Below are 15,041 nucleotides of genomic sequence, written 5' to 3'. Positions count from 1 at the left end.
CTGAACAAGGTGGTTACTGGCATTTGGGAGGTGAAGTCAGGAGGATCAAACATTCACGGCTTTCTTCAGGTACATATTAAGTTTGAAGGCCAACCTGGCCTACATTTTTCTATAATTTTCTTTGTGTTAGACTGACATCATCATTTATAGAAGATGATTTCAAAGAGCATGAGTCTACCACACTTAATCTAATTCCCCCTTTCTTCCTTTCTAAAGATCTGTTTTATTATTTTATTTTATTTTTTAGATTTCTTGAGACAGGGTTTCTCTGTGTAGCCTTGGCTGTCCTAGACTCACTCTGTAGACCAGGCTGGCCTCAAACTCACAACAATCCATCTGCCTTTGCCTCCCAAGTGCTGGGACTAAAGGCATGAGCCACCATGCACGGCTTTATTTTAAACTATCTCACTCTCTCTCGATTTTTTTTCATCTTTTTTTAATTAATTTATTCATATTACATCTCGATTGTTAGCCCTTCCCCTGTTTCCTCCCATTCTTCCCTCCCTCCCATTTCTCCCCTTCTCCCCTCCCCTGTGTCCGTGACCTAGGGAGACCTCCTCCCCCTATATATGCTCTCAGAATATCAAGTCTCTTCTTGGTAACTAGCTATCCTTCCTCTGAGTGCCACCAGGTCTCCCCATCTGGGGGACATGGTCAGAAAAGGGGCACTAGAGTTCGTGTGAGAGTCAGATCTCACTCTCCACTCAACGGTGGAGAGTGTCATGTTCGTCGGCTAGGTCTTGGTAGGGGTTCAAAGCTTACTGCCTATATTCTCCTTGGCTGATGCCTTAGTTTAAGGAGGACCCCAGGACCAGATCTGCCTGTTATAAAGTTCTTCTTGTAGGTTTCCAGGACCCTGTGGGTCCTACTATTTCCTCTTTCTTCCATGCTACTCTTGCCTAAAGTCTCAATCGGATATCCTCTCCTCTGACCCACTTTCTTGGTAAGTAAAGATTTTCATGGTACGTATCCCTTGGACTAATGTTTTGATATAAGTGAGTATATACCGTTTGTCTCTTTTTGCTTCTGGGTGAACTCACTCATTATGATAATTTCTAGATCAATCCATTTGTCCACAAATTTTGGGAATTCCTCGTTTTTAATAGCTGAATAGTATTCCATCGTGTAAATATACCACAGTTTCTTAGTCCATTCTTCTACTGAGGGACACTTAGGCTGTTTCCATGTTCTGGCTATTATGTATAGAGCAGCTATGAACATGGTTGAGCATATGTCCCTGTTGTGTGGTAGGGCATTTTCTGGGTATATTCCAAGGAGTGGGATAGCTGGGTCTTGAGGAAGCCCTATTCCCATTTTTCTGAGAAAGCGCCAGATAGCTTTCCAAAGTGGTTGTACTAGTTTGCATTCCCACCAGCAATGAAGGAGTGTTCCTCTCTCTCCACATCCTCGCCAACATGTGGTGTCATCTGCAGTTTTATAGCACATATGTGGAGGTCAAAGGACAACTTCAAGTATTGGTTCTCACCTTCTACCTTGTTTGAGACAGGTAGCCCATGAACCGGGCCATAAGCTTCTGAGAATTCTCTTTTTTGCTTCACCTCTTCCTCTGCAGGTGCAGAGACTATAGATGCCTCCACCACTTTTTTGGGCTTTATGCTGGTTCTGGGTATCTGAAGTCAGGCTTTAAGGCTTCTGATAAAAGCACTTTGCCTGCTGAATCTCCTCAGCCTTATCTAGCCAAAGAATATCTGTTGCCATTTTCTGTTGTTGCTGCATGCATGTTAGGTAACTGTTTTACCACCGAGCTGTATCCCCAGCCCATCGGTTTCCTTGCTTGTTTATTGAGAACTAGTCTCGCTATGTAGCTTGGGGGATCCCCCTGTCTCTGCCTCCTGAGAGCTGGCATTACAGCAGAGTGTGCCACTACATCCTACTCATGCTTGCTACATCCTTTGTGCGTTCTGTACATGTATACAATACCCTTCAGGAAGATACACAGTGGTGTTGCTTCATGCTAGGGACTTCACTAAAAATGTTAAGGGATGCTGTCAAATAGTATCCAGCATGGGCTTCATCGGTTTATATCTCCACCACTCAAGGTAGAGCCATTCACAGTGTCTTTACAAACTTGGGTGTAAGCAGCCAGGCATGGTGGCTCATGCCTTCAATACCAACACTCAGGGAGGCAAAGGCAAGCAGATCACTGTGAGTTTGAGGCCAGCCTGGTCTACAAAGCAAATTCAGGACAGCCAAGACAACACAGAGAAACCCTGTCTCAAAAAACAAACAAACACAAACAAACAAACTTGGGTGTAAGCAATGTTAGGTTTAACTAGCTCTTTTGTATTCGGGTGCCTCATCTTACATTCCCCACATCAGTTATAATTATGGTGAAAATAAATATCTTTTATATTGGGAGTGGCCTGTTAAAGGTCATTGACCTGCTTGTCCATTGACTTGTTGGTAGTTTATTTTAATTTGGGAGATGTTTTATATCTTTTTTTAAAGATTTTTTAAAATTTATTACATATACAGTGTTTTTGCCTGCATGTATGTCTGTGTGCCAGAAAAGGGCACCAGATCCCATTATAGATGATTGTGAGCCACCATGTGGTTGCTGGGAATTGAACTCAGGACCTCTGGAAGATCAGACAGTGCTCTTAACCCCTGAGCCATCTCTCCAGTCCCTGTTTTATATCTTATAACCTTCATTACATAAGCTACAAGGGTGGTCTCCCACAGAACTGCTTTTTTGGAAATTATGCTTGCCTTATCTTTTTCATGTGTAATCTAAATAAATGATGGAGTTTAATTTATTTGTCTTTTCCTTATGACCTTTGCACTTTATGTAAGAAGTCCAGTACTAGAGAGATGGCTCGACGATAGCTAGTAGTGCGCCCTGCTGTTGCAGAGGACCAGTTCAATTCCTGGCTACTACATCAGGCGGCTCCAGCTCCAGAGGATCTGACACCTTCCGGTTTCTGAGGGGACCTCCACACAGGCACACATAGGCACACACAGGCATACACACAATTAAGATTTTAGAAGAAAGTCTTGTATATTTGGAGCTATCCACTGCCATGTGTCTCTTGTCTTCCTCTTCTTTCTATTTCTCAGTTGTTTTGGTTTGAGTGAGGAGCTCATCTAACCGAGGCTCAGACTCCCTGTGTGGTTGAGGAAGATCCTAAATCCTACCTTCACCCTCAAGTGCTGGAATTACAACCATACATAATTGTGTCTTGCTGTTATGTTTACTTGCAACATTCCATGTTTATTTATTTAGCTCTTCAGTCTAGAATTTATTTCTGTGACTGGAATATTGGTGTGTGTGTGTGTGTGTGTGTGTGTGTGTGTGTGTGTGTGTGTGTGTTATTGGTTTTTATTTTCCTCTGTAGCTGCTAGCTCTTTATCAAGGCTTCTACAGGCCAGGACACTTCTGTGGCAGACGTGGGCAGGAATGTGGTGTCTGAAAAGTGGATTAGCTTGCCGTTTGTGGTAGTTTGAATAGAAGCAGTTGAATCCTTTAAATGGGGCTTAGTGGGCTCTACTAGTAGGAACATGGAAAACAAGGAGGCTGAGGATGATTTGAATCATAGAGGCCTGGCTCAAGAGGTTTCAGAGGCGAGGACTGTTAGTGTGTGGCCCAGAGACTGTTACTGTGATGTTTTGGTAAAGAATGTGGCTGCTTTTTGCCCGTGTCCAAAAAGTTTGCCTGAGGCTAAATTGAATAATTTTTGGATTAATTTCACTGGCAAAGGAAATCTCAAAATAGTGGACTCTGCATGTGGTTGTTTGTCTTCACTCTTGTGAAGATCTATAATGAAAAAGAGCAAAGTAATCAAGGAAAAATACAAAATGCATAATTTGAGGAGAAAAGGGGGCACCAGGAAGTGGAATGGAGCTGATTTCTCTGTTCAAGGAGATAAAGAGAATAAAGAAAAATTGGAGAGTGGTGACCTCAGGGCAAGATCCCACCTAGCTAAGCTTCCAACTTGTGAAAAGGAATTAAAGAACAGCTTAGGTCCAGGTGTGGTGGCGCACACCTTTAATTCCAGTGAGTTCAAAGTCAGCCTGGTCTACAGAGCAAGTTCCAGGACACCCAAGCTTAGGCAATGAAGGAAACCATCAAAAACAGAAGGCTGGTGAAGATGTCTTTAAATAAGGGGGCCACGCTCCAGCCCCAGCAAGCAGCAGACCTTGGCAATGTTGGCTATGTAATTCTGGCTTTAGAGTCAAGGATAGAAGAAAGGGGTTATGGAATTTCCTTCTGTGACTAAGGAAAGCTGTTGAGGCCAGGCGTGTGTCAGGTCGGGGTGCCCTTGCATGGAGGCCTAGGGAGACCATTGTGTGAAGCTGTGAAGGTGAAAGCCTGGATCACCTTAGTTGCCCCAACGTATCCCACAGCCCTGAAAATGCCGGAGCGGAGGGACGCCTGCTGAGGAGAGCTACTCGCAGGGTCTAGACCCAGCCCAGAAGAGAAAAGTGTGCTTCAGTCAACAAAGCTGGAAGGAGTTGGAGGTCTGAAGAGCACTTTGACATCAGACATGAAAATGCAGAGTTTGGAGCTTGCCCAGCCGGACTTTAGTCTTGCTTTGGTCCAGCATTTCCTCACTATTGTTAGGGTCCAGAGGAAGTTGTATAAACCATTCAGACACCAATCTTACTTAGATATGGATGATTCGTTGAACATACACTACAAGGATAATCATGATTAGGGAGACAGAGTGGATTCAAGAGCCAAACTGTGACATGGAGTGTTTCTTTTTCTTTTCTTTTCTTTCTTTCTTTCTTTCTTTCTTTCTTTCTTTCTTTCTTTCTTTTTTATGTTTTTTTTTTTTTTTTTTTTGAGACAGGGTTTCTCTGTATACCCTTGGCTGTCCTAGACTCACTTTGTAGACCAGGCTGGCCTTGAACTCACAGTGATCTGCCTGCCTCTGCCTCCCAAGCACTGGGATTAAAGACGTGTGCCACCATGCCCGGCTGGCATGGGGTGTTTCTCAGAGTTAACTTATAAAGTAAAAAACCTCAGTTAGCTCACATGGGGAATGCAGGACAGTTAAACAGGGTGGTCACCTTTGACTCAAGTTATTTTTGCTAACTAGACAAAGCAATTCTAGCTGACCATTAATTTGATTGGCCTCAAGTGGAGTTTATAGTTAGGGCCAGCTGCACTTATGGTTGGGGAATTTCTAGGAGTAGTAAGGCCACAGAGTATGCTGAACATAAACATAGTTTTTTGTCAACTTGACCTTGCACAGAGAGCTTTTTACTATAACAGCAACAAGCCAAGATGATGTGGCTGGTAGGCCTGAAATAAAAATGGCCATAGTAATGCTGCCCAAAGGGAGCAGGTCTCTACACTATGTTACCTTTCCTCCTTTTTGGAACTGTAATGTTTATCCTTGCGCACTGTGTTTTCAGATGTGATTTCAGTGCCCTGAGATCTGGCTATCACCCTATCACAAGCATTATTATGTATGTTGAACCATCTCCTGTATCCAAGTGATGTAAAGGATGCTTCCCAAATATCCCCGATTGGTTAATAAAGTTAATGATAACCTGGGCTGGGCATAAGAAAGATAGGTGGAGCTAAGGTTCCTGGGTTTGGGGGATGGGGGCTCAGGAAGACCACAAGGAGAGGAGAAGGAGGAAGATAGAGATGAAGTAGAGGCAGGAAGTCACCATGGGGTAAGCAGGAGCACGTGGCCAAGAGCAGCTTGCTCTGAGGACTGGCTTGATGAAGGTGAAGCAGCCCAAATAGAAAAGGTGCAAGTATTTGAGATTTTGGATGGGTAGCAGACAAGATAGCTCAGAGGGTTATCTGCCCAGCTCTAGTGCTTTAAGGCTTATTATGAATCTAACAAGTGTCTGTGTCTTTTATTTGGGAAATAGCTGGTTTATGGATAACTGCTGTCTTAATAGTTTCATGTATTAATCAATATATGCAGAATAATTAGTTCATTTTACAATCCTGTGCCATTATGTTGGAAATGTGTGATCTGCTTTTTTTTCATGTTGTAGGGGATTACAGTTAAGAGAATGCATAGACCAGTTGGGGTGGCACATGCCTTTAATCCTAGCACTCTGGAAGCAGAGGCAGGCAGATTGCTGTGAATTTGAGGCCAGCCTGGTCTACAAAGTGAGTCCAGGACAGTCAAGGTTACACAAAGAAACCCTGTCTCAAAAACAAACACACACACACACACACACACACACACACACACACACACACAGAGAGAGAGAGAGAGAGAGAGAGAGAGAGAGAGAGAGAGAGAGAGAGAGAGGCAGAGACAGAGACAGAGACAAAAAGACAGACAGAGACAGATATACAGAGAGAGATTGCATGAATCTCAGAAGAGACTTTGAACTTTGGACTGTTAAACAGTTGAGACTGTCATAAACTATGGGGACTTTTGAACTTGGACTAGAATGCATTTTGCATTGTGTTATGGCTGCAAGCCGATGAGGGTCAGGCAGTGGGATGTGGTGGTTTGAATAGGAATGGCCCCCATAGACTCACGCTTGGCCCGTAGGGAGTGGCACTATTAGGAGGGCTGGCCTTGTTGGAGGAAGTATGTTACTGGGGTTGGGCTTTGAGGTCCCCTACACTCACTCTATGCCCAGTGTGGCTCACAGTTTAGTTGCTGTCCTGGAACAAGATGTAAAATTTGCAGCTCCTTCTCCAGTATCATGTCTGCCATGATCGTAATGGACTAAACCTCTGAAACTATAAGTCAACACCAATGAAATACTTTTAAGAAATGCCAGGTGTGGTGGTGCACACCTTTAGTCCCAGCGCTCAAGAGGCAGAGGCAGGCAGATCGCTGTAAGTTCAAGGCTAGCCTGATCTACAAAGTGAGTCCAGGACAGCAAAGGCTAATACAGAGAGACCCTGCCTAAAAAAAAAAAATGCCATGGTCATGGTATCTCTTCTAAGACACAACTGTTCTGCAAACTGGGAGGCTTAAGCAGCATATCTCACAACTCTGGAGGCTAGAAGTCTGAGATCCATTGTTGCCCATTCCAAGTTCTTGCTGAGAGATCTGGGAAAGCGTCTGGTCCAGGGCTCTACAGGCTTCTGAGAAGTCCTCGGTGTGTGTCAGCATAATGTCAGCCTTCAGATAGATGCTTCCCAGGGATGTCTTAACAAGGACATTGGCCCTATTGAATTAGGAACCCATCATTAATTTCCCATGGTCCCAGATAGCAGCAATATTTCCAAATAAGGTCACCTTCTGAGTTATTGCTCAATAAGACTTCACCATGTGGGATTCTGCTGCCTGCTGTTCAACTCATAGCAAGCTCCTGGCAGTCTGGGACAAAACAGTCTCTTCCTGCTTCTTCCCATGCTGTGGGAGGAATTCCACAGTGCTCTGTCTGTACATTAAGCCCTCCAATAAAAGAAAGTGTTGCTCATTTGATAGCCGAGTGCCCAACCTTTCAGATCCCGCTCACTGGTGGGTGGTGAGCCATCTGTGGCTGTGCTCATGCCTGCTCACTGGTGGGTGAGCCAGCTGTGGTTGTGCTCACAGTAGTGACCCTCCCTTGGCTACTGGGTCCCTGTCCTTGAGACACTCTCAGACCCACGGCGTGCCTTCTTGCCCATGTGGCTGACAGGAAAACCCAGACACTCTACAGATCCAGCCGCTCTTGGCGTTCCTGTCTAGGGACACCTGAGGTGGAGGTCTGTGTTTACAGATCTGAGCAGGTGGAATGATGGACACAGGTTATAATTACAAAATCATAGGTGACCGATGATCACTGATAACAACAGGGCTTGGGACTTAGCTCAGTAACAGAGCTCATGCCTCACATGTGTGAGGGCCTGGGTTCAATTCCCAGTGTGCACACTCACACACATGTATGTATGCATGTGCATGCACACACACACACACACACACACACACACACACACACACACACACCAATAAAATAAAAAACAATAGTGCCGCAGTGGGAAGCCATGAGGAAGAAATGCTTTGAAAACAAAAGTAACTTTATTGAATTAATTTTACACTGTAAAAGACTATGAAATGGAGCTTTGTCTAGATTTTCTTGCTGATTCTCTTGTAGACAATGTCGCCCAATGTCATGGTCTGAAAGTCAGAAGAGATATGATGAAACGTTTTCTTGATGACAAATCATAAAACAACAAAACAAACAAACAAGAATCTCCCCAAAGGCCCCCAAATGTGCTAACACATGAAACAGGTTTTAAAAGCCCCATTTTCTTTAGGAGCAGAAGAATGGTTCACAACTTTTTCTAAAACACCATGCTGGCTTTTGCCACTTCTGCTGTTCATGTAGAGAGCTGTCGTGCCAGCCACTGAACTGTTTCCTGAATCAATGTTAGCTATAGGAAGACCATCCAGAGCAGCCCAGCACAATGTCCCAAAATCTCATTGAGATTTATTCCTGTACATTAACCACATGTGGCTGAACAAAAGCCCATATACATGGCTACACTGGAACATAGCAGGTGCTATATAGTTTTCCTCTTAAACTTGTGAACGAAGCCCATGAGAGCACTGGGCACACCCCCTCTGCTGTGGGGGTGAGTAGCAATGGTGGGAACTGAATGTTGCTTCGTGATTGATGCCCCTCCTTCACCATGGTTGGCGGGGTTCACTTGACCAGATGGTGTCACTTAGACAGGCGTTTGCCTTCTGTGACCCCTTAAAGTGCATTCTGGATACAAAGGAAAGCTGGAAGACCTGACCGTGGGAGGAACACCACAAATTGCCCTGCAAACTGGGGACAAAGAAATGACCAACAGCCGGGCATTGAGGATGATTGCACAGGAGTGCGTACCCAGGGCCATAAACTTCACTGGTGGCCATAAACTTGGTAGAAGTGTGACTCCACACCAGTGACAACAGGGCAGAGATGCTTATTAGGCACCTGAGCTGTGGAAGATGGCGGGCTCTGTGGCTGAAGCAGAAGGCTGTGGCTGTTAATCACTCTGACATCATAGAGTAGGACCAGCGATGAGCAAACAGAGCCCCGTCCCATGCACTGATGGGACTCATTGCTGCAGGGGGGCACGGGGCCTCCTGGACAGATCTGCAGACTCAGTAAAGTCTGGCGACATCTCTGGATTGGATGGACTTCCATCCTATAGGCTGAGTGTGAGGCTTGCGGGGGCCCCATCCTAGCAGCAACAGGAAAAGGCAGCTGTACTCTGCACATCCTCCCTGTACCATCTGGGTTGGGTGCTGCTGGGAAAAGGGGAAGTGGCAGGAAGTAGGCAAGGAAGGGAGAGGCAGAGGCGGTGGGAACGGCTGGCTCAGAAAACGGCAGTGCAAGGAGATGTGGGTTAGACACCAGGTGAGTTAGAGAAGGGTCCCCCTTCCCCGCAATCCTGCTCTTCTGTCTGTCAGGAAGTCACCCGGATATTCTGAAGCCATGGTTTAGCAAGAACAAGATGCACTGAGTGCAAACCCTCACTGTAATGTGAGCAGATTTCTCTAGGGCGCAAACCCTCACTGTAACGTGAGCAGATTTCTCTAGGGCACAAACCCTCGCTGTAGTGTGAGCAGATTTCTCTAGGGCGCAAACCCTCGCTGTAATGTGAGCAGATTTCTCTAGGGCGCAAACCCTCGCTGTAGTGTGAGCAGATTTCTCTAGGGTGCAAACCCTCGCTGTAGTGTGAGCAGATTTCTCTAGGGCGCAAACCCTCGCTGTAGTGTGAGCAGATTTCTCTAGGGCGCAAACCCTCGCTGTAGTGTGAGCAGATTTCTCTAGGGTGCAAACCCTCGCTGTAGTGTGAACAGATTTCTCTAGGGCGCAAACCCTCACTGTAATGTGAGCAGATTTCTCTAGGGCTTGAGTAGTGACAACTGTGAGATGAGACAAAGAGACAGGCCCAGCTCAGGGAAAGCCCAACTCTGCATTTGACCAGCTCTGCCTTACTTTCCCCACTTAGGAAAGTGTTGTTCAAAGGATTTGATACAATATCTATCAGCTACATAGTACATAACAGGGCCTTTCAAGTGGTAGAAGACACGGACAAGAGGCAAAGCAGAGAGTCAGGGTCTCAGGAGGAGGAGATGGAGAATGAGCGATAGCGTGCAATTGCTTCTTGCCCTCTCTAGCTACACACACACACACACACACACACACACACACACACACCACCTGCCCCTCGCCCTCTATAGCTCCATACACACACACACACCACCTGCCCCTCGCCCTCTATAGCTACACACACACACACACACACACACACACACACACACACACACCACCTGCCCCTCGCCCTCTATAGCTACACACACACACACACACACACACACACACACACCACCTGCCCCTCGCCCTCTATAGCTCCACACACACACACACACACACCCCACCTGCCCCTCACCCTCTATAGCTCCACACACACACACACACACACACACACACACACACACAACCTGCCCCTCGCCCTCTATAGCTACACACACACACACACACACACACAACCTGCCCCTCGCCCTCTATAGCTACACACACACACATACACACACCACCTGCCCCTCGCCCTCTATAGCTCCATACACACACACACACACACACACACACACAATACCTGCCCCTCGCCCTCTATGGCTCCGTTCTCCCCCCCACAACACCTGCCCCTCGCCCTCTATGGCTCCACCACACCCACTCCCCCGCACACACACACAACACTGGCATGGCAAGGCCAGAGTGCCAACTTACATTGGTGATTGTGTCTCCATTGAGCTCAGTCACGGACTTCATGCCTTTGAAACTTGTCACCATTTTGTTGTCACCTTCCATCTTTACCACTGCCTGGAGAGAGAGAGAGAGAGAGAGAGATCATGGCCCATGAGGAAAGGCCTGGCAAAAAAGCTAATGAAATTGGTTCCTTTATCAACTGAAAATGAATCCCATGCTGGCTCATCTCCCTTTCTCTAGTGCTAAGTGGAAATAGAGCGGATTTATGAATGAAAGGCAATGTTAAGCCTACCTAAGTTAAGAGGTTCTCTCCTGGGGGGAAAATTCCTCAAGTAAAACATAAAATCCAATTTCTCACACATATGGGGGGAGGTGGTAGCAAAACTCCAGTCACTGGCAGCCTAGGGATGCAGTTTGCTTTGGTGGATATTGAGCCTTTCCTATTGTGGTGCCAATTGCAAGCCATCAAGGTAAGTAGAAACTTAGCCATGGCTGGGCACAAGGCTGCAGGCTTGTAAATCCAGCACTCAGGAGGCAGGAGCCCAAAGATGCTAAGTGTGAGGGCAGTCTAGGCTACATGGCAAGACACCAGGGGCAGAAAAGAATAAGAAGAAAGGAAACAAGGTAGAGATCAAGGGAAGAAAAAAAGGGGGAAGAATCTAGTCAAGAGCAAAAGACTTAAAGGTTAAAAATCTGCGGCTACAATGGGCCATTGGAAAAGGGCTGTAGTAAAACCCATGACGCCCCAGCCCTTGTCATGAGCAGATCAGGAGACTCTCTTCCAGTTTTTGACCTTGACATGCAAGACAGGCAGAAACAAGAGCAACCAGAAGAGACAACGCGGCTCCTGCTGGGCCTGAGGCACAAAGCTGCCTGGAAAGGCAGGAGCATAGAGGACAGATGCATAGTCCACTGACTGCCCTGGGCTGGGCAGGCCTCATAGGGAGGGACAGATGACAGGACCCTCAGCCTCTCTGCTGTCACCTGTCCACTGTTCACACAGCGTACAGACAGCTGGCACTGCTGCCTGGAACCATCTCCCAGAGAAGGTGAAGGGCCCTGGCTCGGATGACAATTTTCACTGACACTGATTTGCTCCAGTTCCCAGCTTTCCTTGGAGGACTCTGAGAGGGAGCCAGGAGCTCTGTGCCTGTGAGACCCGAGATTGAGGATGCTGCTTTGTGCTCCGTGTCCCTCACACCCTCCATAGTGAGAGGCCAGATGCCTATGAACCCCCAGACAATGAGAAATGGGTTCTTAGAGCTCTCTGCCTTAAGTGGGTTTAGTGACACGGGCTCCATTAGCAGGGTTTTAGGAAACGGAAGGTAGCATACCTTGACCTTTTCCCCAGTCATGGTCTCCAGTTCACACTCCTCCCCCAAGGTGAACTCGTTGCGGATCACTTTGGACCCGTAGGTGATGGTGAGCTTGACTTTCTTGCCTTCGTGCACGATTTCTGACACCCCTTTGATATCCTTTCCCTTCTGGATGAGGTCATCAGGCAGACCTGGGAGAGACCATGAAAGATTAGAGGCTGCAAGAGCAGAGGAGGTCACTGTATGTTCCCGAGGCTCCACACACCTCGGTACAGCAGACCTGTGAGTGGTTAGGCATTTGGCTTCTGATAGAGAAAGTCCACAGTCTGCTACTATTTTCTTGTTAGTATTATTATTGTTTGAGACAGGGTCTCTTACAGACTAAGCGATGTAGTTGAGGATGACCTTGGGTGTCTGACCTTCCTGCTTGCACCTCGCTAGTGCTCGAATCACAGTCATGTGTCATCATCGCTGTCTTGTATGGTGCTAGGGATGGAATGCAGGGCTTTATGCGTGCTAAGCAACCAATCGCACTGCATTCTCAGGGCACCAACTCGTTTGTAATAAGGATCTTCATGTGGACCGAGGACCCTTTCCTCTGTGGCTTCTGCTTCTTACGTGTTCTTGCTCCTAATTCCCTCCTTCTTCAGTGGTCTTGTTCTTGCAGTGGGAATACTTTATCCTCAGGGATGTTTACCTTCCAAATCAAATTACAACTGAAGTGATAGGGGGCTACTAATAATTAGGCCATGCACAGAGCGGGACCATGCCAGGCAAACTTGCTGTGGCCTCTGGAGTTGAGTTGAATGTACAAGCATAGCGCTTGAGGTATGGTTGGCCTTGAATCAATGATTGCTAGAAAAACAAATGAATGAATGAATGAATGAATGGGTGAGTGATTGGACAAAGTCTTGAAATAAAGTACCAGCAGACACACACTTCAATCCAGTTCACACACTAGCTCAGTGTTATTTCCACTGCTTCAGAGTAGGAATCACAGCAAGAGACCAGGAGAGTCACTAAAGCACCCTCAATTTGGTATAACATGGACCCCTCCTTCCACATCATCAGACCTTGACTGGTGAGAGTAGACCCTCATCGCTGTTACATCAGCTTTGGCGTCCCATCCAGCACTCACCCATCGCCTTCATGAAGGGCTCAAAGTTCTCTTGGCTTTGCAGTTGGTACTTGCCGGAGAAGTTCATGGTGGCGATGAGGCTCTCCTTCTGCAACTGACCACAGCAGCTCAGCTGCCAGGCCACCCATGCTTGGCTATTTTATAAGGGGCTTCTTCCTCCTCAAATATAGGCCATAGGTCAGTGGCTGTCGATTTCTTTATGGCCAGGTTCAAACATTAACTCCTGAGAGCAATGGTCAACGATAAAAATCAGAACGGGCAAGGCAGAGGTTTGTTCTAATTCAGCAAACATTAGTGAGTGCCAATCAAGTGCAAAGCTCTCTGTAAATGTTGCCTTTATGGTGACTTACCACTGCTCATGAAGTATGTATGCGTGAGATGTATATATGCAACAGATGTATGTGAATTATGTCTTTAGCAATGCACATATGCATATATACATATGTGTACCATTATGTTTTGTACCTATGCATACATTTATATACACGTGGCTACATATGTACATAAATATATACACATATACACATCTCTACTTATGTGTGCTACATGGGGAGAAATACCTTTGAACTCGAACCTTTTCCCACATAACCTTATGTTTGTTTCTCAATCTTTTTATTATTATACAAATGTAATTTTGCATACATGTCATCAGTCCCTAAAGCTGTTTTGTATCCTGGGAATTCTTCCTGTCAGCAGGTGTACACTCTTTAAAGCAGCAGTGCGAAAATTTAGGTGCATTTTGTTTAGTAGAGACAAGTCAAGGGAAGAAAGATGACATTGCCTGCTGCCATGTCCTGTCCTTGCCTCAAAGCCCGGAACCGGGAGCTGCGATGATACACGGGAGTTTGGTTGACTGAACTGGCCTTGTGGAAGAGGCCCAGAAAGGTGTTCAGTGATCTCCGGTGTTCTCTGTCAGGAGGAGAGGAGGCTGTGTCACCCAGTGTCTCTTCATCCCCCTAGTTCTTGCGTCTTAAGCAGTCCTCAGTAAGTGCCACTTCACGCCCTATTTCTCTTCTCTGCCTGGACTTCAGCCTCTTCACACACAGCCTCTAGCCCTCCATCCCAGCCTCCTCACACACAGCCTCTAGCCCTCCATCCCAGTCTCTTCACACACAGCCTCTAGCCCTCCATCCCAGCCTCCTCACACATAGCCTCTAGCCCTCCATCCCAGCCTCCTCACACACAGCCTCTAGCCCTCCATCCCAGCCTCCTCACACACAGCCTCTAGCCCTCCATCCCAGCCTCTTCACACACAGCCTCTAGCCCTCCATCCCAGCCTCCTCACACACAGCCTCTAGCCCTCCATCCCAGCCTCTTCACACACAGCCTCTAGCCCTCCATCCCAGTCTCTTCACACACAGCCTCTAGCCCTCCATCCCAGCCTCCTCACACACAGCCTCTAGCCCTCCATCCCAGCCTCCTCACACACAGCCTCTAGCCCTCCATCCCAGCCTCCTCACACACAACCTCTAGCCCTCCATTCCAGCCTCTTCACACACAGCCTCTAGCCGTCCATCCTCTACCTTGAGGCTGTGTAGACTCATAAGTCAGAGCCCTGAGCATACTGCACTTCAGCTTTAAACCTCTGATAGCCTCTATTGCCCTAGTGGAGACAGGTCCTGGATGACATAACAGGCCACTGTGTCTACTGTCCTGACTGTGAAGACTGCACTTTGCTGTCACGAGCTCTCGCTTTTGGCTTGGAAAAAGACTGCCACTGCCCAAACTTCTAGGGGGGCTTTTAGGCTTGCAAACCCCAGCCTGGTAACCCCCTCTCTCTCTAGAGGTCACAGTCAGCTGAAGGTGTGAGTGGTGGCTACTCCTCTGTGTTTGAATGTGTGTCTCTTCTTCTGCTCTTTCCCCTTCTGCAGCCGTGTGCCCTCCGTGTAAATCCACCCAGCTAGGGGAGCACTGTATAACAGCCCTATCCCCATCCTGCCCCC

General features: G+C 47.0%; 1 protein-coding gene across 1 annotated transcript; it reads right to left on the bottom strand.

Moving 5' to 3' along the window:
* Positions 1–7,939: 7,939 nt before the first annotated feature.
* On the bottom strand, positions 7,940–13,266 carry Fabp1 (fatty acid binding protein 1). Its single transcript, XM_051154564.1, has 4 exons — positions 13,099–13,266; positions 11,979–12,151; positions 10,666–10,758; positions 7,940–8,057 (listed from the first exon to the last, which is right to left on the bottom strand). Exons 1-4 carry the CDS (start codon positions 13,163–13,165, stop codon positions 8,007–8,009), a joined length of 384 nt encoding a protein of 127 aa, XP_051010521.1. The 5' UTR covers positions 13,166–13,266; the 3' UTR covers positions 7,940–8,006.
* Between the last annotated feature and the right edge of the window lie 1,775 nt (positions 13,267–15,041).

Source organism: Acomys russatus, chromosome 13 (assembly GCF_903995435.1).
Source record: "Acomys russatus chromosome 13, mAcoRus1.1, whole genome shotgun sequence".
Taxonomy (NCBI): Eukaryota; Metazoa; Chordata; class Mammalia; order Rodentia; family Muridae; genus Acomys; species Acomys russatus.
This window is presented reverse-complemented; position numbering and strand designations above follow the sequence as displayed.

Bases quoted from the DNA above. Each gene is read 5' to 3' on its own strand.
- Fabp1 (XM_051154564.1), bottom strand. From the start codon at position 13,165: ATGAACTTCTCCGGCAAGTACCAACTGCAAAGCCAAGAGAACTTTGAG. The intron at 10,759-11,978 runs GTATGCTACCTT...CTCTCTCTCCAG, and splicing joins TGACTGGGGAAAAGGTCAAG to GCAGTGGTAAAGATGGAAGG. The intron at 8,058-10,665 runs GTAAGTTGGCAC...TCTGACTTTCAG, and splicing joins ATGGAGACACAATCACCAAT to ACCATGACATTGGGCGACAT.